This window comes from Cololabis saira, chromosome 12 (assembly GCF_033807715.1).
Source record: "Cololabis saira isolate AMF1-May2022 chromosome 12, fColSai1.1, whole genome shotgun sequence".
NCBI lineage: Eukaryota > Metazoa > Chordata > Actinopteri > Beloniformes > Belonidae > Cololabis > Cololabis saira.
Window position 1 is genome coordinate 13292937 of NC_084598.1, and position 24362 is coordinate 13317298.

General features: G+C 45.7%; 1 protein-coding gene across 2 annotated transcripts; it reads right to left on the reverse strand.

The window, feature by feature from the left end:
• Nucleotides 1-904: 904 nt before the first annotated feature.
• Nucleotides 905-23924, reverse strand: clcn6 (chloride channel 6). 2 transcript variants are annotated; one of them, XM_061735585.1, is made up of 23 exons: nucleotides 23749-23924; nucleotides 23019-23078; nucleotides 22107-22172; nucleotides 21862-21927; nucleotides 21717-21783; nucleotides 21465-21571; nucleotides 20693-20819; nucleotides 20532-20599; nucleotides 19534-19592; nucleotides 19318-19450; nucleotides 16105-16218; nucleotides 15526-15692; nucleotides 15334-15445; nucleotides 13872-14001; nucleotides 12672-12825; nucleotides 12108-12264; nucleotides 8669-8775; nucleotides 8397-8583; nucleotides 6957-7117; nucleotides 3666-3822; nucleotides 3487-3594; nucleotides 3282-3407; nucleotides 905-3183 (listed from the first exon to the last, which is right to left on the reverse strand). In XM_061735585.1, the coding sequence occupies exons 1-23, from the start codon at nucleotides 23821-23823 to the stop codon at nucleotides 3103-3105; spliced, it is 2589 nt and encodes an 862-aa protein (XP_061591569.1). In that variant the 5' UTR covers nucleotides 23824-23924; the 3' UTR covers nucleotides 905-3102. The 2 variants fall into 2 exon arrangements, with proteins under 2 accessions (XP_061591569.1, XP_061591570.1); XM_061735586.1 differs by lacking the exons at nucleotides 21717-21783; nucleotides 21862-21927; nucleotides 22107-22172; nucleotides 23019-23078; nucleotides 23749-23924 and having other exon boundaries at nucleotides 20693-20815; nucleotides 21465-21486.
• Nucleotides 23925-24362: the final 438 nt, after the last annotated feature.

Below are 24362 nucleotides of genomic sequence, written 5' to 3' on the forward strand. Positions count from 1 at the left end.
GACACAAGTTTAAACTCCAATCAAAAGCTTTTTGAAAATCAATAAAACAAACAAAAATAGACTCTCCTTCAAAAATTCTAGCTCTTATTACAGTGCACAGGGTATAAATATGATATAGACAGGATCTATGTTTTCTGAACCCATTCTGCTCCTCCACTAAAATGTTTTCCTCTAGGTACTGATACAGCCTAGAATTTAAAATATTAGAAAACTGTTTATAAACTGTACTTAAAAGGCTGATTCCTCTATAATTAAGGAGGGACCCTAGTAAGTAATCAAGTAATAAGATTGTTGAATCTAACCTCTCTGTCTTGTGTCTCATTCTTGCCGCTGCAGAGTTGGAGTGCAGAAACAAATTTCTCCAACAGTTTGCATGCATGTCATGTTTATATATACGCGTATGTGATCTTTAAGTTGTTTTATATGCGCACTTGTGGAGGAAACCTTTGTCTCTTTCGACTCGTGCTCACAACACACATCTCCTCTAGTGGAAAAATACAGACTGGATTTTGTCAAAGTCCATTTTGACAAACCACAAAGCTTCTGGGAGATTGCCCTCTGGACAGATGACACAGCTGGAGCTTTTTGAGGAGTCACTAATTTCTATGTTCACTGACACAAGTGAACAAGACTATGTGAGACATGGAAGAGGCTCAGTTCTGTTCTGGAGCTGCTTTGCTGCATCTGGTAACGGTACGATGAAATCTCCAGACTGTCAAGACCTTCTGGAGACAAATGTGCTGCACGCCAAGGTTTGTTAGCTTTGCTGTCTGCGTGAAGTATCTTGGCATGACTTTGTTGTGAGTCGGTGCTGTGCAAGTGAAGATACAAGTCTAACATTTGAGTTATGGTCATACTCACTTGAGTTTTATCAAACAAAAACCCAGCCAGACTTTAAATGACAGACAAAACAAAAGGAGCTTTATTTCAACAATCATGAAGGCACAAGACAGAGCTGTTCTCTGCTTGTTTCATTCAAAGGTTACACACGTGTTCCCTATTTATTCATTTATTTACTTATTGTTTTACATGTGCCAGGTCTAATTCCCAAAGAAGCCAATAGCAAATGTCAAGAAAACAGTTTGGCAAACAGTCCCTCAGCAGCATCGCGACGCGTCCTGGACTAGCCGCCGTCTCTCCTTCCCTCACCTGCCGTGCTGCAGACGTGGAGGAAACAAAACACAGATATCCAAAACAACAGCTCAGTCCTCTCACTATAAATAATATGATCCAAGAGAACCCTTGTTTGTTCAGAAATACAGTTAAAAGACTGAATCCTTCACAGAAGAGGCAACAAATCATGAAATTAAAATAGTATAAAAAATACTCTCTTAAATAAAATTAAAGCAAAGACTAATATATCAAACATGGAATGTTTGATGTGCATATGCATGAACATTGAATCATTGTTACGGCAACTTATCTGTCATCCTGATATACGACAGACTTTATACGCCACTTCATCTGACTTGTCTTTGCTCGTTTTTAGGAATGAAACAATGAACCCGAGTGTGAACGCGAGAGGATAAGATCAACAGGAAAGTTGCTGTTTATCCTTGAAATATCAGGTCTTTTAAATTCTCTAAAACTTAAAATAAACTTGGTCGACACAACCTGAAACTGTCAAACAAACAGTCGCCTTCTTTTGACAGATTTAACACTGAACGAGGATTACTACAAATAATTAGTGCAAAAACGATGCTCACAGACTGCTAAAGTGGTTAGAAACGAGACCATGTGTGCACACGTGGGATGAAGAAGCAACTTCAAACCACGACTGAGGTCGAGTTCAGCTGCAGGCCGCAACGTACGTCTGCTTTTAGTGCATATGTTCCAGTCAATCACACCGTCAACTCAACAAAACAAAGCAAAACAAAACAAACAAAACAGACAAAAATTAAAAATGCTTGCAAATCAAAACAGAACCATCAAAAGAAACACTGTTAAAAAGTTAGTGAGCAACTCTCTGAAGGGAAATCTTCATTTTGGTAGTTTGCTGTGCAACAGGCTTCAGACTACGAGCAAAGACACCAGTGGGTCACTTTAAGGGCACATATTACCCTTCTACTGACTTTCAGAGGTTCAGAAAGCTCTTAAACTGTATTATACTCAGTTTTCAGGCCATCTGGCAGTAATTTAAGATATGTATGTTTTGGAAATACCAGTCCCTCCAGGAGCTGGTTATTTATTTGTCAACCAGACCAACCAACAAAGTCAGTTAGATATTAAACCAGTAAATTAATTAACATCTATCGGTTACCAAAGTCACAGTCAGTGTGAATCCATGCACATCTAAATCAAGTTACTGGCAACAATCTAGCTCAGGATTAAACTGGAGGTTCAGAGAAATCCAAGTATACATGCACGAGAAGACAATGTATTATTGAGTGAGTTGCATCCGACTCCGTAATGACAGGTGGCGCCACATGCACTTTTGCGTTGGCGTTCTTTCTGTTAGTTCTTTGTTGTTCATCTTCTTCTTCTCCTACTATGTTGATATTCTGGCTTTTTCAGTGAGGTCACTTCCAGAAGGCGGAGTCCCGGGGCAGTCAGTATCTCGGCTAAGTGTGAGTTGCGTATACATGCTGGAATAACTCAGATTAGGACGCATTATCTGGCACTAACTCGATCTCAAGAGCTTCAGTTCGGTTTGACTACAGTCCGACTAAGGTGTATACATGGCTTTTAAAAATTAATTATCGGTCGGATTAAGGCAACAATTCTGTTTCTGTTAGTGCATGGAAACGTACTGAGTGTCACTACTAGCAACTCGCTAACACCCATACCCTTGTGCTGAGGCAGAAACCCATCAGTCCTGCTGCTCGTAGTCTGAGCAAGTGTCCATGTCATCAGTATCCTCATGATTGGTGGATGAATGAAAGTTTACACTCCTACCGTCTGGACTGGAGGAAAGCTGATTCTTCGACAGGGAGCATGTAAAACCAGTGAACTACAACATGACAGTTTAACCTACTGCGTTCCCTCCAGTACCGCGGTTACATATGTGTGGTTGTGAAACGCTGGAATGATGTTGGGAACAGACCAAAACAAAGGCCGAAGGACCAAACTGAGCAGAACCTCGGCCGAATGTCCACAGACGGGTCAAACTGTGATGTAGTGCTGTCGCAGTTTGGCCAGGAGGAACTCGTGGGTTAAATTATGTCTCGTTATTATCCCAACGATCTGAAAGACATAAACAGGGAACCAGTCAGAATCATTAATCTAGATAAAAACAGCCACTGTAAACGGCTGCAGACCAAATGTTTTTGATGAGAACTTACTTCTCCAACAGCATTGACCACCGGTAAGTGTCGCAGGCCCATGGTCCTGAACAGGTTGAACACCTGGGAGATTCTGGTGGTTGGTGAAACTGTGTATGGACTTGTGTTCATGTAGGGGGTGACGTCCTGGGAACGCAGGGAGAATCATAATTCACACTTTGTTTCTGGAAGGACTCGTCTGACTCAGTTGGGAAATTGTTCGTACCACTATCATGCGGGGGTTGAGCAGGGCGAGGTCCAGGTCGTGGATGTCAGGGTAACGTGGGTAATCTTCAGTCATCTCTGCGTACGACAGTCTGGGCTGAGTGGCGCTCTGCATCAGAGGGAGAAATCGGTCATAAAAAGCCCCGAACGTCCATCGGGGCTTGAGCACGTTCCACTGACCGACTGGTTCTCGGAGTAGCAGACCCCTCGGATGAGCAGGTTGACCAGCTGGGAACGGAGGACCAGGCCGTGGAAGGTGAGCGGTCTGAAGCGCTCCTCCATGGTCCACTCCTCACTGGGAGACTGGTCCGGGTACAGGTTGGGGTAGGGCATGTGCCTGAACACGGAGAGTAACATAATCATTTCAAAAGATCTGGCCTGTTTTAGAAGAACGATGGAGGCCAGATTATTTACAGAATTCAACTCATCACTCATCTCACTCATCTTCTTCCGCTTTATCCGTTCCCGGGTCGCGGGGGCAGCAGCCTCAGCAGGGATGCCCAGACTTCCCTCACCCCAGACACTTCCTCCAGCTCCTCCGAGGGGAGTCCGAGGCATTCCCAGGCCAGCCGAGAGACATAGTCTCTCCAGCGTGTCCTGGGTCTTCCCCGGGGTCTCCTCCCGGTGGGACATGCCTGGAACACCTCCCTAGGGAGGCGTCCAGGAGGCATCCGGTACAGATGCCCAAGCCACCTCAGCTGACTCCTCTCAATGTGAAGGAGCAGCGGCTCGACTCCGAGCTCCTCCCGGGTGACCAAACTCCTCACCCTATCTCTAAGGGAGCGTCCAGCCACCCTGCGGAGGAAACTCATCTCGGCCGCTTGTATCCTTGTCCTTGTCCTTTCGGTCACTACCCAAAGTTCATGACCATAGGTGAGGGTAGGTGCGTAGATGGACCGGTAAATCGAGAGCTTCGCCTTTCGACTCAGCTCCCTCTTCACCACGACGGTCCAGTACATCGACCGCATAACCGTAGACGCTGCACCGATCCGTCTGTCAATCTCACGTTCCATCATTCCCTCACTCGTGAACAAGATCCCGAGATACTTGAACTCCTCCACCTGAGGCAGGACTTCTCCACCCACCCGGAGAAGGCATGCCACCCTTTCCCGATGGAGAACCATGGCCTCGGTTTTGGAGGTGCTGATTCTCATCCCTGCTGCGTCGCACTCGGCCTCAAACCGCCCCAGCACATGCTGAAGGTCCCGGTCTGATGAAGCCAACAAGACAACATCATCTGCAAAAAGCAGAGATGAAATCCTGAGGTTCCCAAACCGGATCCCCTCCGGCCCCTGGCTGCGCCTAGAAATCCTGTCCATAAAAATTATGAACAGGACCGTGAAGAAGGGAAGCCCTGCCGGAGTCCAACATGCACCGGGAACAAGTCTGACCTACTGCCGGCAATGCGAACCAAACTCCTGCTTCGATCATACAGAGACCGGATAGCCCTTAATAGAGGGCCCCGGACTCCATACTCACTTAGCACCCCCCACAGAATGGCACAAGGGACACGGTCAAATGCCTTCTCCAGATCCACAAAACACATGTAGACTGATTGGGCAAATTCCCATGAACCCTCGAGCACCCTGCGGAGGGTATAGAGCTGGTCCAGTGTTCCACGACCGGGACGAAAACCGCATTGTTCCTCCTGAATCCGAGGTTCGACTATCGGCCGTAATCTCCTCTCCAGTACCTTGGGGTAGACTTTCCCCGGGAGGCTGAGAAGTGTGATCCCCTTGTAGTTGGAACACACTCTCCGGTCCCCCTTTTTAAACAGAGGGACCACCACGGTTTGCCACTCCAGCGGTACTGTCCCCTTCCTCCATGCAATGTCACAGAGGCGTGTCAACCAAGACAGCCCTACGACATCCAGAGACTTGAGGTACTCGGGGCGAATCTCCTCCACCCCCGGTGCCCTGCCACCGAGGAGCTTACGAACTACCTCAGTGACCTCGGCTTGGGTGATGGATGAGCACGCCCCAGAGTCCCAACTCTCTGCTTCCTCAGTGGAAGGCATGTCAGTCGGGTTGAGGAGATCCTCGAAGTATTCCTTCCATCGTCCGACAATGTCCCCAGTCGAGGTCAACAGCTCCCCACCCGCACCATAAACGGTGCCAGCAGAGTACTGCTTCCCCCTTCTGAGACGCCGAACGGTCCTCCAGAATTTCTTCGAGGCCGACCAAAAGTCTTCCTCCATGGCCTCCCCGAACTCCTCCCAGACCCGGGTTTTTGCCTCCAGGACCACCCGAGCCGCGGCTCGCTTGGCCTGCCGGTACCCATCTACTGCGTCAGGAGTCCCACAGGCCAACATAGCCCGGTAGGACTCCTTCAGTCTGACGGCATCCTGTACTTCCGGTGTCCACCACCGGGTTCTAGGATTGCCGCCACGACAGGCACCGGAGACCTTGCGTCCACAGCTTCGAGCCGCCGCGTCGACAATGGAGGCAGAGAACATGGTCCACTCAGACTCGATGTCCCCCGCCTCCCCCGGGATCTGAGAGAAGCTCTCTCGGAGGTGGGAGTTGAAGATGTCCCTAACAGAGAGCTCAGCCAGACATTCCCAACAGACCCTCACAATCCGGTCTGCCCGGTCTGTCCAACCTCCTCCTCCGCCAGCGCATCCAACTCACCACCAGGTGGTGATCAGTTGACAGCTCAGCCCCTCTCTTCACCCGAGTGTCCAAGACATGCGGCCGAAGGTCAGATGAAATGACAACAAAGTCGATCATTGACCTCCGGCCTAGGGTGTCCTGGTGCCACGTGCACTGATGGACACCCTTATGCTTGAACATGGTGTTCCTTATGGACAAACTGTGACTAGCACAGAAGTCCAACAACAAAACACCCACGTGAGCGTTGAAGTCCCCCAGTAGAACAATGGAGTCCCCAGTTGGAGCACTATCCAGTACTCCTCCCAGGGACCCCAAGAAGGCCGGGTACTCCGCACTGCTGTTCGGCCCGTAGGCACAAACAACAGTGAGAGACCTTTTCCCGACCCGAAGGCGCAGGGAAGCGACCCTCTCGTTCACCGGGGTGAACTCCAACACATGGTGACTGAGCTGGGGGGCTATAACCAAGCCCACACCAGCCCGCCTCTCACCCTGGGCAACTCCAGAGTAGTGGAGGGTCCAGCCCCTTTCAAGGAGCTGGGTTCCAGAGCCCAAGCCGGTATCTCTCAACCTCACGCACAAGCTCCGGCTCCTTCCCCCCCAGCGGGTGGGTGGGTGGATGCATGGATGCATGGATGCATGGATGGATGTTTTATAAGACATGAAGCTGTATGCTCTGGACATTTGGGTGAACAAAGGAACCAGGAGTATTTCTCCAAGGATTCTGCATAACGGGGGTCCTGAAACCTGAATGGAGTCTGTTCCCTCTTCCTCACCGACACTCGTGTCGTCTACTGGAACAATGACAAATATGAAGGACGCCAGCTTCCTACATAACAGCATTCCTGCGTGGCCGTCCTACCTTCTCTCCAACATCTGCTGAAGCATGTCCTCTCCCTCCTCCGTCGGCTCAACCGCAGCACTCTGCTCGTCACAAACGTTCCTCAGCTCGCTGGATGGGTACGACTTCATAGACTGGCATCGCCGCCGCTGTTCCCCCGCACGGGACACAACGCTGGATTTCTACAAGTCAGACAGAAGCTTATATTTAAAATAACACCGTTTATTAGTGCACCCACAAGCCAGACCACTGACACGGTCCAAAAAACTAAATTTAAGTCACGCTAGTAATTTGCAACCCAAAGGTTTTCATGGTGGCAATAAGCTGTGGGACAGATCTCTAAAGAGGCACACTTTGAGAACAAGAGGACTGGAGGGTAGAGGAGTTTCTAACTCTACCCCCTTAAACCAGCTGCAATGAACCGAGTTGTACATTTATGGTTCAACAGAAGCTTTAATACTCTCTCTCTTTAAACAAATGGTGTCAACGATTTCATAAAGACCTAAAAAAAAAATGTCAAGAACTTTGAAAAATGTCTCGTTTGAAATTTAAAACAGTTATGATGTAATGTACTGTGAAGAACAAGATGTAGTACTGGTTTTGTGTTGTTTAAAGGTGCTTCCCAGACTTAAACCAGGAGTAAGAGATCATAACAATGTTTCTTGGCTGCTGCGCTGCTTTTGTGTGGAACCTCGACTTCGTTCATCCTCCTCTACAAGGCTTGGTTTAACTAGGGGTGGGCAAAAATATGGATATGGCAATATATCGCAATACTTTGCCAGTTGATTCATTGAAAATTTGAATATAGATTTTTTTCCCCCTTCCAAATAATAAGTCATGTTTCCAACGGGTTGCACATCCAATACAATGTTATTGGTTACATGGGTATTTATAAATATTGAAAGAAAAGAAAGAAAGATTCTTTATTTGTCAGTATACTTGGAAATACACCAAAATTTTCTCCTCTGCTTTTAACCCATCACTAGTTACACTAGGAGCAGTGGGCTGCCTTTATTCTGTCGCCCGGTGAAGGGCCTTGCTCAGGGGCCCAAAGTGGTTGACCTCAGTTGCAATCCAGGGGCTTGAACCTGGTCCTCCAGACTCCAGCCCTCCTCTGTAACCATTAACCTCACTCCCCAACCACTCCCCAACTTGTTAATGTTCATACCATATTATGTAAATAATATGAAGAACATATTCAAATATGTTATAACTTTAGCTTGTATAGTGGCAATAAAACGGCATGGATAATTTGAATCAAATTTTTTTGTCCTATGACAAACATCTGATGTACGTGCAACTCAGAGTTTAAGATGCATAACGCCTTTTTAAAGTTTTCAACTACTATGTATAACATCGCAATATCGTGTCGTGACTCAAGTATCGTGATGTTTATCTTATCCTGAGGTCCTTGGGAATACCCACCCCTAGTTTTAACACGTAAAGATGTGGCAGACTAACCTTGAAGCGGATGTTGTTGCTGATCAGGATGTTGCCTTTCATGAAATCGCGTTCATTCTGCCGATTTTCTGTGACCACGGGGAAGGCGTGGTACATGGTGGTGCGCAGGATGCTGACCAGAGACTGGACCCGGGTGTGGGGATATACGTAGGTCAAGTTGGGCTCCATGATGTCGCTGGCGGTGAGCCTTGGAGAGTGGAGAGGAAACGACACGGATGAAGACCTGGGACTGTGGACTGAACCGCCGCTCAGGGAACAGAAGCAAGTCTTACTTGTCCATCTCAACCTCAGTCTCCCACTCCAGCAGGGGCACTCCTTTCAGCTCGATGTGGATGTCATAGAGACCCTTGTTGAAGAAATCTCCAGTCCACTTGGCAACCTAAACGCCAGCATAATCAACAAACACAAGAATGAATCACCATTGAGGGCCGACAGTCGACCTGGCTGAGCAGGTCCTCCATGTATGAGTCTACAGTCTTCATGCAGGTGGGCCAGGTCTGACTCCAGGCCTCCAGGGGCCTGTACTACGAAGCAAGTTCAACATATCCAGGATATCTTTTCCTTATCCAGATTCACTAAGCGGGACAATTGCAATCACGCTAAGCGGTCACACGACGGTGGTTATCAACTCGGTATATCAACCCAGGTTTCTCCAATCTGGATATGAGCGCGTGCACATAAAAGGGGCAGTGTTTTCAGCGCATGACCAATCGCAAGCATGGAGAAGTCCGCTGTCAGAGCCGCTTATTTCAGTAGCGAAGAGCAAACAATAATTTTACGGAAATATGATGAGTATAGGCATATAATACAGGCAAAAAGCAACACAGTTGCAGCTGCAAAATGCAGGAAAGACAGCTGGCAAAAGATCGCTGACTGTATAAATGCGTAAATTCATAGGGATATAAACATATATTTGAATATTCTGGGAATCTTAATCTTAAACTGTAAACCATGATCAGCAATATTAAAATAATAAAAGGCTTGCAATATTTCAGTTGATTTGTAATGAATCCAGAATGTATGACATTTTTTGTTTTTGTGTTTGCATTACAGAAAATCACAATATTCTAATTTTCTGAGACAGTCCTGTATATATTGGTTCTATAACTATTGTTGTTGGCCGATAACTTGTGCTGATGCTGTACCAAAGAATTGGGTTTATTTATTTATTTTATTTAATTTTTTATTTTTTCAGGAGGGGGGTATTTAGTATTTAAAAGTGACTTGAATGTTCGAGGGACGAAATTGAAAATCCCTTTTTTCCTATCCCCTTACAAATGCATCTTCTTTTTCATTTCTTCTTGATTTATTTATTTAATTGGTATTAGTTTTGGATTGACTGTACATCGGATTTTGGGTGATGATTTGTTTTATTTATTCATTGATTGATTTATTTTTTATTTTCTCCTCCACCTCTTTTTTCTTTTTTTCCTTTTTTTTTGGATCGTTCATACAGGTACTCATCAGGGAAAGCAAAGGGGTTTTGGTGGTCCCTGAATACGCGTTCTCTTCGGAGGGATCCTCTCACGATCCGCGCACCAAGCTCCACTGGATTCTCTTCGAAAGGGCATGCCATTTTCCAAGAGAGCTGATTGGTCAGTGGGCGGTGCTTTTACACCCGGCGATCTGTATCTCGAACATAACCTGCTCCGGAGCAGGTTAGCGGTTCAGCATAAGTTACCATGGCGATGTATCCCGGTAAGAAGTGAACCACCGTCGTAGTCCTGAAAACCCAGGGTTAAACCTGAAGTTACCTCGCTAAACCCAAATCCCGCTTCGTAGTACAGGCCCCAGGTCTTCCTCATCACTCTCTGTCCAGATACTTTCAATATAGACCACTGGAGCCACAAGATTTAAATAAACAAATACACAAACAAACAATAAAAACAAGGTTCGATAATTAACCAGCAAAGTGGGTGACATCTTAAGAGAACCATGTTTAAGAACTCATTATACCCCTGTACAGGGGGCAAATGTTTAGGGCTGAAACGATTCCTTTAATAATTCGATTACAAAAAATTATGGAGGAATTTTCTCTGCCTCGAGGAATCGTTTAATTTTGCCAGCTCAAAGCAGGTATTTCGCCCGGACTCCGTTTAATGCGGCACAACGCGCTGACGCCACGCACGTAATGGTAGAAGAAAGAGGCGGCGGATATGTTTGGTTTTAACTAAAAGAAAAGGCAAAAATGTCAAAAGTGTGGGAGCATTTCAATCTGGACACCAAGGCGAACACTGTTGCATGTTTTCACTGTAAGACAGCGCTTGCAGACCACAACAGTACGTCCTGAATGCTGCAGCATCTCCACCAACACCCTGTTTACTCCGAGAGCGGAGGACCGTCACCCCAGACACGGTAAAATTAAGTTAATGTAGCGCTAATTAATGAGATTAACGTTACGGTACCTTCATAACACAACGTTAGCCCTGTGGAGGGCTAGGTTTCTATTAATTATGACGACTGTCGACGCGTGGCTAACGCATTTAATCTGTAAAAACACAGAGCTGTAGAGTGAGTGTGAAAAATAAAAACATAATAAAGCTAACTGGGTAGTTTTCAATTTTAGCTCTGTAGTCATTGATGGATAAAACAAGCAGCACTGGTGCCTAATGTGCTCCAATACAGGAGGTCTCAATTTTATTTTGAACACTGCCAAAACTCAAAATCTTATCGAGACTTTAACTTAAAACTTAACTAGAACTTAAAATTAGCTTGACACAAATGAAAGTTCAATTGAAACACGTGGGAAAAACACCTAACCTTTTAAGTGATGTGTGTTATCAGGTGTAATGGCATTTTTAGGTTAGAAATAAGAAAATTTCTTGGTAAGATCCTTAGTTTTTTGAGTGAAGGCAGTAAATTTGGTCAACTGGTGTAAGTTCAGGGGTTTTAAATGAAGAACCATGAACCTACTTTATTATATAACTTAGTCTTAGTAATGCCAATTAACATCTAACATCTTATGTATATTTATAATTGCTCTTTAACTAAACAAAAATATGTTTTATCCGATTACTCCATTAATCTATGGAATTTTCAGTAGAATTACTAAAATATTCGATAGCTGCAGCCCTACAAATGTTATTTATGAACATCCATCCATCCATCCATCCATCGTTTCTGCACACATCAGCTCCTTTTCTTGAGCCAGTTGATGCCAAGAGTTACCATGTCAACGCTGAGTCTCTCATCTGCCTTTTTTTAACCATCTTTCATTTTTTGGTAATTCAGCCAAATTGTGATCAGAGTTATGTTTGCCGACTTGCAAATTTGGAATTTGGCCGTCATTTACTTGGCAATTAAAACAGAGACCTCCAAGCGGATCTGATTTTTCAAACCTGATGTACGATTATTGTCTTTGACGCCATTCTAGCGGATGCTAGATACAAATATAAATATAGTTTTCAGTTACTGGATATCTGTTATTCAAGACAAAAGTCTCTCCACATCCTGAACTACCTCAGGAAAAACCTTTTATATCATATTGTCGGTTCTCATTTATTGCTTATTACACTTAGTTTAATGTTTTAAACAATCAGATACAATCTAGTCAAGTGTTTGACAGTTCACAACGAACCGTGATGGTAACCGTTCCAGTATGAACCCTGAATCATGGCGTCTTTGGGTTTAAAACCTCCTTGACTGAAAAAACAAACAAAAACCTTTTCACATGTTGGAAGAGACTGCAGCGGTACAAGACAGGTCACTTACCATGAGTGTGATCATGATGGGCAGCCCGAACGTGATCTCATTGGTGGATTCGATGAGGATGACGGTGAGACTGATGGTCATCCTGACGACGCCTCCGAGGAAGGCGGCAGCTCCGATGAGCGCGAACGTCCCGGAGTAGATGTCCATTCCCAGTTTCCTAGCAGAGGACAGCCTCACCGTCAGAATCAATACAGTGGCTGTTTAATGACGTGGGTAGGGGAGAATCTGGCGGGAGCCCTCAGCGGTGGGAAAGCGTGTCGATGAAAGCATCAATACTCAAATTAACAGGTTTAAGAAGCAAAAGAAAGCAGACATCACAGTCGGTACATCAGCGGTGACTAACGCAGGTGTAAAAAGGCCACCGCTCGTTGTACATGTTTGCTCATGACATAATACACAACAGTAAAGTACCACCGGTACGTGTCTAGGGTTCAATTCCGTTTTAGCTCTGATTTCAGTTCCCAAAGATTGAAAGCTTGATCTTGAGGTGGTATTTCTAAAATAACTGATGTGATGAATCTTGTTTTGATAAGAAAGATTTCAGGAAGAGAAGTCTGTCCTTACACTTTGAGGATGTTCGCGACCAGACGTCCGAACGCTGCCCCGCAGAGCAGCGAGGGGACGAAGATGCCGCTGGGGACGGAGACGCCGTAAGTCCAACAGGCCAACAGGAAGTAGAGCAGGAAGAACACCAACAGAGTCACCGGGCTGAAGGTACCTGAGCGGAGAACCAAGAAGCAGCTGACCGTTAGGAGGCTTCTTCCCTTCTTGTTAAGATCCATTAACAAAAGAAGAAAAAGATGCTGGAATGCAAAATTGTACACATAGATGAATAAAATATTCTTTATTTTTGCATGTATTTATATAAACATTTGATGGATGGATGGAAATACATTAACTTCGATTTCGGTTTATTTCTCCATTTCAGATGGCGCAGGAGGCTTCAGCTGGTCTCAGGTGGTCCCAGGTGGTCCATGGTCTCAATATTGGCCTCAGTTGTTTTTTTACTGTTATGCAGTATGAACTTAAATGTCAGTGATGGATTAAACCCTTTTGTTAATTCTGTGATTGACCCAAAGCTCTGGCCCTTCACTTAAGCGAGGATAAAACGGTGTGAATCATCTTTGATCCTCCATCCAACATGCCAACCTGTCGAGCTGCATTCCTGGTTTTGTTTTTAAAAACCAGCTGTGAGGAGTGTTGGAGCAGTTTTTGACAGAAGCTTAAAGACTGATAAGTAGACCAATAGTGTTGCAAAGACAAGCGTCTTCCAGATTCAACTTTGGCTCAAGTGGAACCCCTCGACGACGCGGAGAAGGCAGTCCAGCCCTCTGTTAGCTCAAGACTGGATTATGATCCTTCACCTTAGTTTCATCCCATCTTCAGTTTAAACAGAACTAAAAACCCTTGTTTGTTACGATTTGTTCAAAAGCTGCCAGCTTTTAACTTCTCTTCCCCTAAGTCTTCACTCCTTTAGCTCCTGGTTCATTTGATAGTCAAATTCAATATTTGTGTTTTTATGGCCTTAAATGTTTTGGCCACAGCTTGCCTGGGTGATATTCAAAAACTGTAATTAATTTCATCACACCAACTAATTTTAGAAGCTCCAACAGAGAGGTGATCAAGCTTTAACAGCTGGCAGGGACCCTGGAGTTTGTTTTGGACCTGGTTTTCTTGCCTTGTTAGCATAATTAGAGCGCTAATAATCGTAGCTGCAACAAAAAAAACCCCTCTGACTTTAAGCGATGGAGCTGGCGAGCTCACCGTCCTGGTGGAAGAGCTGGTGGATCGCCGCCTGCTGCGGGTTGAAGAACAGCGTTGCCATGTCATTGTAGGTCTTGTTGGAGCAGAAGAACTGGCGGATGGTGGAGTTGATGTCCTCGCTACCAGCCAGCTGCAAACAAAACCAGTGTCAGACGAGACGGCGCGCACTGTGATCAGGAAAAGATAGTACACCCTCTTTCTGTGACAAGAAAGAACATACAATGTCATTACTTACTGAACAAAAACAAGACATCCGCAGTGCTCTTACAGAAACCGGAGGGATGTTGAAGATGTTTAGGAGGAAATCACTTCTTGCTAAAAACAACATGTTCGCTAAAGTTTGCAAAGCTGCGTCGAGAAGTTATCGGACCACAAAACATATGAAACCGAAGTGGAGACACTTGGTTGACAGCTTGTTTTGGGAAACGCTAAATACAGCACGACAGCACAAACAGGCCCCGGCCAAACCCAGCGGTGGAGGGTTGCACCCGCAGAGATCACAGAACAGGACAAACGGTCCCAACCAGACCTGCAACAGAACGCCTGATTGTTAATCCAAGTTATCTCCAAGTTATCTCCAAGTTATCTCCAAGTGTAATACCACCAACGGCCACTAAGTGACATCAAAACTCCTGCTGAGGAGACTGAGGAGACTGAGGAGACTGAGGTTCTTCGGCGTGTGCAGGGAGCTCCTAAGGACTTTTTATGACTCTGTGGTAGCGCCATATTCTATGCAGTGTCTGCTGGAGCTGCGGGAGCTCCGAGAGAGAGAGGAAGAGACTGAACCGACTGGTCAGGAGGGCTGGCTCCGTTCTTGGTTGTACTCTGGACTCTGCTGAGGAGGTGGGTGAGAGGAGGATGCTGGTCAAGCTGAACTCCATCATGAACAACCCCTCTCACCCCCTACATGACACTGTGGGAGCATCAGCAGCTCCTTCAGCCAAAGACTGCTCCACCTGCTGCAAGAAGGAACACTACCTCAGGTCCTTCATCCCCACAGCTATCAGACTTTATAACAACAAACTGTAGCCACCCGAGTGCAATAACCTGTTTCTCTGAAAGTGCAATAACCCTCGCCCGCTAAATACCTCACGTATTTTGCACATGTAAATATTATCAGTCTTTTGGGTTTACTATCTTCTCTTGTACATTGCTCATTTTTCTACATTTTATATTGCTCTTTTTTTAATTATTATTTAGCTATTTATTGGTTATTTTTATTTTAATTTTTTTAGGATATACTTTTTTTAATACCTTGTCATACTTTCATGTCTATTTGTATAAACCGTTGAGCTTGTGTGTGTTTTGCTGCTGCATAATTTAATTTCTGCTCTGGGAGATCAATAAAGTCTATTCTATTCTATTCTATTCTAAAACATCCCTGGCTCTCGTGGATCATCCCTCTAAAACTGGCAACTTTCCTTAAAAAAGCATGAGCAGCGACGACGGGGTAGAGACTGACCGTTGTGTTGTGGGCTGTGGGAGCGGCCAGGTCGCGGCATTCGCCCAAAAGGATGGAAGCTGCAAATATCACCACCGTCGTCACCATGGCAACCAGCAGGCTCTCCAGAACCCTGCCAAGGATGTAAATATCAGAACGGCAGACACATTCCTGAAGCCGGGCTGCTTGTCTGGAGAGCAACGACCCGCTCACCTGATGAACTTGGCTTTGGGGTGGATGTGCCGGATGCGATACTTGGACAGGCACTTGTTCATGCAGTTGAAGAGCGCGCCCAGCAGGCCGCCGACCACGCCCATCAGGACAAAGAAGGCCAAGTCCACGGCCGTCCACAGGTGGCAGTTCTTATCCCCATCCGGACACTGAACAGTGATCAAAGATCATTGATCATAATGATGAGTAGGACACTACACTAGGTCTTATTTTGGTTGCATTCGCACTTGAAAGGTTTAGTATTAAAAGTAAGTCATCTGAAGCTCAGAACAGGCTTGTTTCAGACGTTTGTCCATCATGGACAAAACGGGCCCGATCTGGAACCACAAATGTCAACATTGTCTTGTTTTTTTTAGATTTTGCGGGAAATATAAGAGCTGAAAGCTCAGCGGCAGCGCTGAGGGGGGTTTTATTCATCTATGGCTTGTTTTGGCTAATGAAGCTTTTAAATTATTTTCATTCATTTCTTGTATTTGTCCAAGCGGTTCTGTTCCCTCGTCTCCTCCCCTTAAGACGGTTGCAACCTCAAGCTTTTACAGAAGCTTTTTGTACAGGCTTTACCTTAAACTCTCCAAAGTTGAGCAGACCAGGCAGCTGGAACGAACCCCACTTGTTGAAGTTGATCCCCGAGCGGAAGAAGTTCAGAGTAAAAGTGGCCGACATGGAGCAGAAGAGCTGAGAAAGAGGAGGACCGGACGAGCCGGGGATGAAAACAGTGTCAACGTCGCCACTTCACTTTTTTATTGATTGTTTTAAAACATGTTGTACACATAATCTAGACTAGATTACTGTAATGTGTTGTTAGCAGGATGTCCAAGTAATTTGCTGAATAGGCTCCAGCTGATCCAAAATGCAGCAGCACGAGTACTGACAGGAATTAGCAGGAGAGACCACGTCTCTCCAGTGTTAGCGTCGCTCCATTGGTTACCCGTAAAATTCAGAATCCAATTTAAAATTTTATTACTTGCGTATAAAGCCCAAAACGGCTTAGCTCCGCATTATTTGCAAGACCTGATAGTCAGAGCTCTCCGTTCTCAGAGTGCAGGTTTACTCGTAGTTCCTAGAGTATCCAGGGATTAAAGCAAAAAAAATATTTTTGACTGAAAAATTTTTTTCACGCCAGTTCATATGCGGTCGCTTCCCAAAGGTTTCAAGTAAAAAAGTTAAATGCTGTATTAGCCCTTCTGTTTTCTAATACAGCATTTAAGGTGTAATAAGACTTTTAACCAACACTATTTAAATACTCGAGACCAATAGCATTTTATAGGAGGAAGGTGTTTTTGAGCAGTTTTATTATTGTTAGTTTGCTTTTAATTTATGGTCCACATCAATTGGTCATTAAAGCCTTAGGCCTGTTCTCCTAGATCTGAGTCGACCTGGTAAACTGCACTTCTTCATCCAGTTGACCAGCTGCTCTGATGTCACTGCACTTGGCAAGGCTTTGGCCAAGGTGATGAAAGCATCCTGGACTTTTTCATGGACAATCAATGATGGTGTTAGTGCAGACAAAGAGATCATGTTATTGTTGAGAGGAAGGTTTTTCTAAATCACATGGCGTCAACACCGCCCATGGGCCTTCGCAATGCTTTGTTTTAATTAAACAGTGGGATTCCCCTGGTCCGCACCAGTTCTAAGTCAGCTGCTAGGCGCCAGCCGAGGTGACAAGGCTCGCCACCCATCCCTTGATATGCGGAAATGTTACGTAATTGCGAATTAAAAGTTGCGTTCCCTATTGAAACAATACGGACACATATTATGCTCTTATTTATTGATGTCATAATCTACAGGTGAAGGTCGGAAAAGTTGAATATATCACAAAACTTCATTCGTAGTAAATCCAACTAAAGGTGAAACAAATATCTTATTTCCCACTACATTTAAAGTAAGATACTTCAAGCCTTTATTTGTTATAATTTTGGTGATTATGGCTCAGTTTATCAAAACCCCAAATAAAAAATCTAAAAAATTTTGAATATTTTATGAAATCAATAAAGAATTCAACCATCAAAATTATAACAAATAAAGGTTTAACATGTGTTGCTTTGTATGTAATGAGACTATGTAATATATTAGTTTCACCTTTTAAATTTAAATAAATTTACACCATATTCTAATTTTCCAACCTTCACCTGTAGCTATATTCTACATCTGGGCTGATGTGGACTTACAGTAGCATAGGAGCAGAGGCTAGGGTTGTCTGTCTGTACAGTCGTGCAAATCCAATGCTATTAAAGCACTTTAAACTTTAAATCAAAGCATTTTGTTTTTTCATATAAAATAAATACATTTCTATGCAGTTTAGAAGTTTTGGGGATGTTGCCTTTTTTGGCGCCTGCGCTGCTGAAATCAGGCATTCCTTATTTCTATTTCTGAAAGGTGGTAAACCTAGAGGAGACCCGTCGGGGGCCCGCGTTAACGGGTCCCCGACGGGCGCCGCAGCTGGCGAGATCCGCGAGAAGGGCCCGGCGCGTCCAGAGTCGCCGCCGCCGACCGCCGTACCCGATCCCCCCACCGGCCCGCCTTCCGCGCGGCGCCGGACACCGGCCCGCGAAAACCCCCGCCCGACGACGCGCGAACGCCGCCTGGACGAAGGCCCCGCGAGGCGGGCCGGGCTGCCGAGCCTCCGGCGGCGGGGAGAGGAGGGCGACGGGGCTACTGCTCCCCCAGCCGCGGCTCGAGCCCAGCCCCGCTTCAATCCCCAGCCCGACCGACCCAGCCCTTAGAGCCAATCCTTATCCCGAAGTTACCGCCTCCTCTGCTCTGATTGGCTAATCCAAGGCTCCGGCAGTTTTATTGGTTTACAACAGCGTCAGTTTAATGCCTAACATGATTTCATTGGATAGTCTAAAACTATACCACAACAAAACTCACATGCAAAGTTTTTTTTGTTTTTTTTTCCCCCTCATTTTCCAATTGACGGAAATCCGTCCAGAGACGGAGAACTTTAATCCCTGAGTATCTAAATGTAGATTTGGAGGGCGGGCGTTCTGCTATCAGGCACCACTACTATGGAACCAACTTCCAATCTGGGTTAAGGAGGCTGACACCACCTCCACCTTTAAAACTAAACTTAAAACATTTCTGTTTAGTAAAGCCTATAGTTGGTGTTTAGTAAACCTCTAGCTGGTGTTGGTAAATCTCTAGGTAGTGTAAACTTTAGTGTGTCAGAGTCGCTCCTGTAGTTTCTTGTGCTGGCCCCCCCTTCTCCTCCCTTTTCTCTCTTTTGTCCAGGTTGCAGCATCCTTTGCCGGACACCGGAGCCTGCAGGTGGTCGTGGGTGGCTTGTAGCTTGCATTACGGAGCACAAGTCTTTCCCCGACCCTGCACCCCAACCTGGGACTTGATGATTGGGCCGGAGCTTCGGGAGCTGCGTTCTGGCCTGCGGTCCCCACCCCTGGTCATCCCGTTGCTGCTTCCACCTGCCTGCTGTGCTGTTGCCGTCCCTGACCCACCAGTCTGGCCCTCGGCAGGAGGGTCCCCCCTTATGAGCCTGGTCCTGCTCAAGGTTTCTTCCCTCCTAAAGGGGAGTTTTTCCTTGCCACTGTTTGGCTTAAGGTTTTTCTCCCACTAGGGGAGTTTTTACCTGCCATTGTTTATGTAATAACTGCTCGGGGGTTTATGTTCTGGATATGGGTCTCTGTAAAGCGTCTAGAGACAACTCTGTTGTATTAGACGCTATATAAATAAAATTGAATTGAATTGAATAACCGATGTTTTAAAAATACAGATACATCGTTTCAGTCACTGAAGGATCTTTCGCCTGAGGGGACGTACCACTTTCCAGGTGAGGGCCTGGTTCCAGAAAGACGAGCCCTCCTCCAGACTGAAGAGAGTTCCTCCTATGGGAGCGCCGAAGGCAGCGGCGACTCCTGCAGCGGCTCCAGCCGACACGAAATCCCGCTTGTCCCTGGAGAACACATTTGACAGCAATTAACAAAAGTTGCAGTTTAAACCTCACTAAACTAACGAGGATGTGTCCCGTAATCATACCTGTCACTGCGGAAGTAGGGGAAATCGAGTTTGATCCTCTTGAAAGTGATGCTCTGGAACTGATGAGGAGGACCAACAGAATCTGACGATTAACTCACAAATCACGGGTCGATACGTTAAACACAGTAAATGTGCCGAGGCTAGTCACGTACGGTTATATGAGTCATAAACAACTGCATTCATTTACAAGACGAGTAACAGAACAACGATGTAATTCTCAAGGTTGCTGACACCAGACTGAAGACCTGAGGTCTAAAAGGAACGTGGCATGAGAGCTTTAGATTTAGCTTTAGATTTAGATTTAGACCTGGGTGTCTCTGCATCGTAGCTTCTCATGGAAATATTCTGATTGTGTCAACACAACGATGGAACACACTGATATCAGTGAAGACGCTCCAGAAGTACCGGGAGACAAACACCAGAGATCAGATGTCTTTTCTCAAAGACAAAGTGGACAGAAGGCTCTTTAAAAAGAAAACAAAAAGAAAAAAACCTGTTTAATGTCACTATTTTATAAGGTTGGCAAATATCAAAGAAAAACAAGCTTTGCTCGTTGTTGGATGCAGATACGCGAGATGGCGTCTGGCAGCCGTCGGTGAAGCACAGAGGTGGAAATATCAAGATAAGAAATATAAAAAAACTAAGACTGCACTGACCGCCTGGGATAGCGATCGCCTGCAGGTAGCAGGGTGTGTTCAGGGTCTGATCAACGCTAACGGGCTTGTAACGCTTGTAAATAAGTTGCAGTCTGACCCCCTTGTATCCAGTTCTGTTGTCTGATGAGACGCTGGACCACCAAAGTAACAGCCGAGCGTCTGTGAGTAAAGAGGTCGCTTTAGCATTGTTTAGCTTAGCATTGTGTCGACTCTCGATGAACTTTCAACGTCCCTTTGTTTGGCGGACATACGCGGTGACCCCAGTGTAAACGAGGGGAGCGAAGGCGTCCGGAGGAAAGTGTTGTGTGTGAGAGCCGACGGTGCGGCGGGTCCGTGCAGTACCTGAGGAAGCCCGGCCCCCACTATGGCTCCACTGTGTATCATCGGACCTTCCTTCCCCACGAACAGCCCTGAGCGGACAAACACGGAGCCAGAGGCTTCATCAGGACCTCAGGACACAAACCAAGTCGACTTCAGCATCATAACCTCCAGGACCATCTCACCTCCAGCGACGCTGAACAGGACTCCGCCCACTTTGCAGAGAAACGTGCGCATCCGAACGATTCTGGGAATCTTCACTCCGTTCAAGTAACTTTTGATCTCTGGAATCCCCGAACCTGCAGCCACTGGCTGGAAGGGAAGGGAACAGAAGACATGCTTGCATTACTTCTTCAGGATGTGATCAATGTGTAAGATTGAAGGCTAAAATATGAGAAGAACGTTGTGTTACAAAAACGCTGACTGTGTGTTTTGCTGCTGAGATATTGACCGAGTCGGAGCGATACACAACCCGCTTTGGGCCGACCCGTCTCGTAGCGAGCAACGCAGCAGCCTCACAACAACATGATGAAGCGAAGACGTCCCACGGTTTGGGGGGGTCTTGAGCTTCTGTCAGTCATGTAGGCAAGGGACCATTTAAGGAAGGCTGGTATCCCCAGGTATTTGTATCTGTTTTGTACATTTAAAACGTTTCCGTCTGGTAGTTCAACCAGTCCGTCGGGATCATTTTAGCCCCCTTTGATACGATCAGAGCACATTTAACCACCTCAATGACATTCTGATGAAACCCGGCGAGGTGGGTCAGTGAGTCGATGTCCATGTGGACTTCAGAACCATCGTATATGTCGTTCCATGTCTGCCTGTACATGCACATGTCTACATACACAATGCTAAAGAAAGCTCCTTAACGCCCGCATGCTGCCACCTGAGCGCATCTCTGAAAAGAGCAAAATGGTTCCATCTGGAAAAACCCCCACATGACGTGAAAAGGCGCACCTCAATGAGGACGAGCACGCTGGCGATGAAGACGAAGGTCATGTTGAAGGAGAGGAATTCCAGCAGCGACAAGGACAGACAGCCTTTATCGCTGCACTTCTCTATAGCTGGAGATGTTCGGTTAAGGTTGAATGTTGAGATGTTCCTACACCTCTCTGGCAGAAACTTGAACGTCATCCTCAACATTCAGACTTCAGGCCATGAGTTTTCATGAAAGCTGTTGACCTTTTAGAAACATGCATGAAAGGATACAATCGCCCACCAGGGTGAACTTGATCTTGGTGAAGAGGTGCACGAAGAAGTCTATGAACAGGCCGACCTGCAGGAGGCAGAGGGACAAGGCGTTTTACAGCCGTCTGCTAGCGAGATGAAAGAAAAGCGCCTGGCGTGCACCTACCAGACCCACGGTGACCCCGATCAGAAACACCATCATCCACCGCACCGCCTCGTACCTCCCGGATTTCTGTCGGCACATCACAGTTCAAACAAGACCGCTAAGAACAGTTTACATCAAGATTAATGACATTTAAATCTCTGGCTTGTTTTGGTGACGTGGCAAACTCAACAGTCAACACAAAGAGCAGATGTTTAGATGAATCCGAGAGACTTGCATGCGATAAAACGGCACCGAGCGTCCCTCACCTTGTTGTCCACCCCCTCCAGAACCTCCACGTAGGGCTCGTTGATGCAGCGGTCATAATCCAAGCTCTGTTAAACCACAAAAGCACCGTTACTGAATGAAATGCGACAGAAATCTAACAATGAGTCTGCAGTTACACGCGTGTGTTTGGAGCTTTTAAAAAGGTAGGGTAAGTGATTCTATGAGTTCTAACGCAGTCAATATCTCCTCACCGTCCACCAACCGTTCCTGAAATCCAAAACGAAAAGTTTCTGGACTCAGAGTTTGTTTTTTTAAACCGTGAATCAGGCCCCAGACTTCAACCCTAGAATCTCTTACCCTACCTTTAAAGAGCGGTGGCAGCTCAGTGGTCGGGAATACGTTGGTCTATAATGATCTGACGTGTCATCACCTCACCACACCTTTTGCACTAATTAAGAGCCCAGACCAACATGTTTGCACTTTTCAGACCTTTTCAGAGCTGGAACCAGGATCATTCGTTTTAGAGAGAAGGTGAAGAACAGCAGCTACTGCCAATGACGTCATGATGAAGTCATGATGATGTCATGATGAAGTCATGATGATGTCATGATGAAGTCATGATGAAGTCATGATGATCTCATGATGAAGTCATGATGATGTCATGATGAAGTCATGATGAAGTCATGATGAAGTCATGATGATGTCATGATGATGTCATGATGATGTCATGATGAAGTCATGATGAAGTCATGATGAAGTCATGATGAAGTCATGATGATGTCATGATGAAGTCATGATGATCTCATGATGAAGTCATGATGATCTCATGATGAAGTCATGATGATGTCATGATGATGTCATGATGATGTCATGATGATGTCATGATGATGTCATGATGAAGTCATGATGATGTCATGATGAAGTCATGAAGCCGACAAAAAAAGGATTCTCACCTCGTAGTCCTTCCTGGGTAGAATCTCATCTTCTTCATCCCGAATTTCCCCAAGAATTGTCTGAGGAAATCACACAAGAGACACGTGCTCTGCAGCAAAACATTGCAAAAGGAAAGATGCCAGATTTAAAATATAACTTTTTGTCTTCCAACTGAAGACAAAAAAAAGAAAACCTGAATATAGTCTCTGTGAGAAACCAGACCGGACCCCAACATGGCCCAATGACCTTGCTGACTCAAAGTGGGTGTGGCTGAGTAAAACCAGCCAGGTACCTGCCAGACTGGACCCACCTGGACCCACCTGGCCCCCACAACACATGTCAGGGCCAACTGAGCCAGAAGTGCCAAAAGTAGCCCAGGTTAAGCCCAAATGGTCTACTCTGGTGGACCATGACCCATGCACATCCCCACACTAAGGACTCTGCACATTTCACATTCAGGAAAAGTTGCTGCATTGAATATAATAGTAATTTGCAGCTTCCGCTACTTGAACATCCACGAAGGCAGCATGCTTCGTCTGAGCTGGTGTTACCGCAACAATCACACCATCTGCCATGTGCAAATGGGATTTAACTTTATGGCGGCTGCGTTCTGCAGGAGAACACAGTGCGTCTGCTGCGGGGGGAGCGAAGCAGAAAGACCCGCTTCCCGGGGAACCTGCGAGGAAGAGCCGCAGATCATAACAGGATAACCTGATGCCCTCTCCCATCCGAGGGTCTGGGGCCCCTCACCAGTTCCTCCGGCGTCCTGGTGTCTCCTTCTGGGCAGCAACACCGGCAACAAAAACAATTTCGACAGCACGCCATCTTCGTTGTTGTGTCACGCCGCCTTCAAGGGCGTCTGTAAAACAAGCAATCGCTTTTAGTGGAGAAGAATAAAAGTGCTGAAAGTGAAAGCAGAATGTAAATAATATGTGAATATCGGGAGTTGCTACTAAGTAGTGGTCCGTATGGTGGATGCTTCTTCAGATTTAATTTAAGATGTGTCCATACCCTGACGCTGTGTTAAAAGAGCGCACATTTCCTATGACAAGTGAACGCACCAAGGCTAGTCTCACGTGACACAACAAGGCAGTAGGTTGTTTGAGATGATCAAAACTGCGGTAAAATCACGCAGACAGATAGAAAGAAAGAAAGAAAGAAAGAAAGAAAGAAAGAAAGAAAGAAAGAAAGAAAGAAAGAAAGAAAGAAAGAAAGAAAGAAAGAAAGAAAGAAAGAAAGAAAGAAAGAAAGAAAGAAAGAAAGAAAGAAAGAAAGAAAGAAAGAAAGAAAGAAAGAAAGAAAATAGTGTTGACAGTAAAATAAGCAGAATTAATCTGTGAAGCTTTGTGATGATCTGACTCATG

Excerpts from the sequence above, each read along its gene's own strand:
- clcn6 (XM_061735585.1), bottom strand. The coding sequence starts at position 23,823 with ATGGCGTGCTGTCGAAATTGTTTTTGTTGCCGGTGTTGCTGCCCAGAA. Across the intron at positions 21,928-22,106 it reads TGGAGGGGGTGGACAACAAG|AAATCCGGGAGGTACGAGGC; the intron begins GTGAGGGACGCT and ends ATGTGCCGACAG. Across the intron at positions 15,693-16,104 it reads TCAACTTTGGAGAGTTTAAG|TGTCCGGATGGGGATAAGAA; the intron begins GTAAAGCCTGTA and ends ATCACTGTTCAG.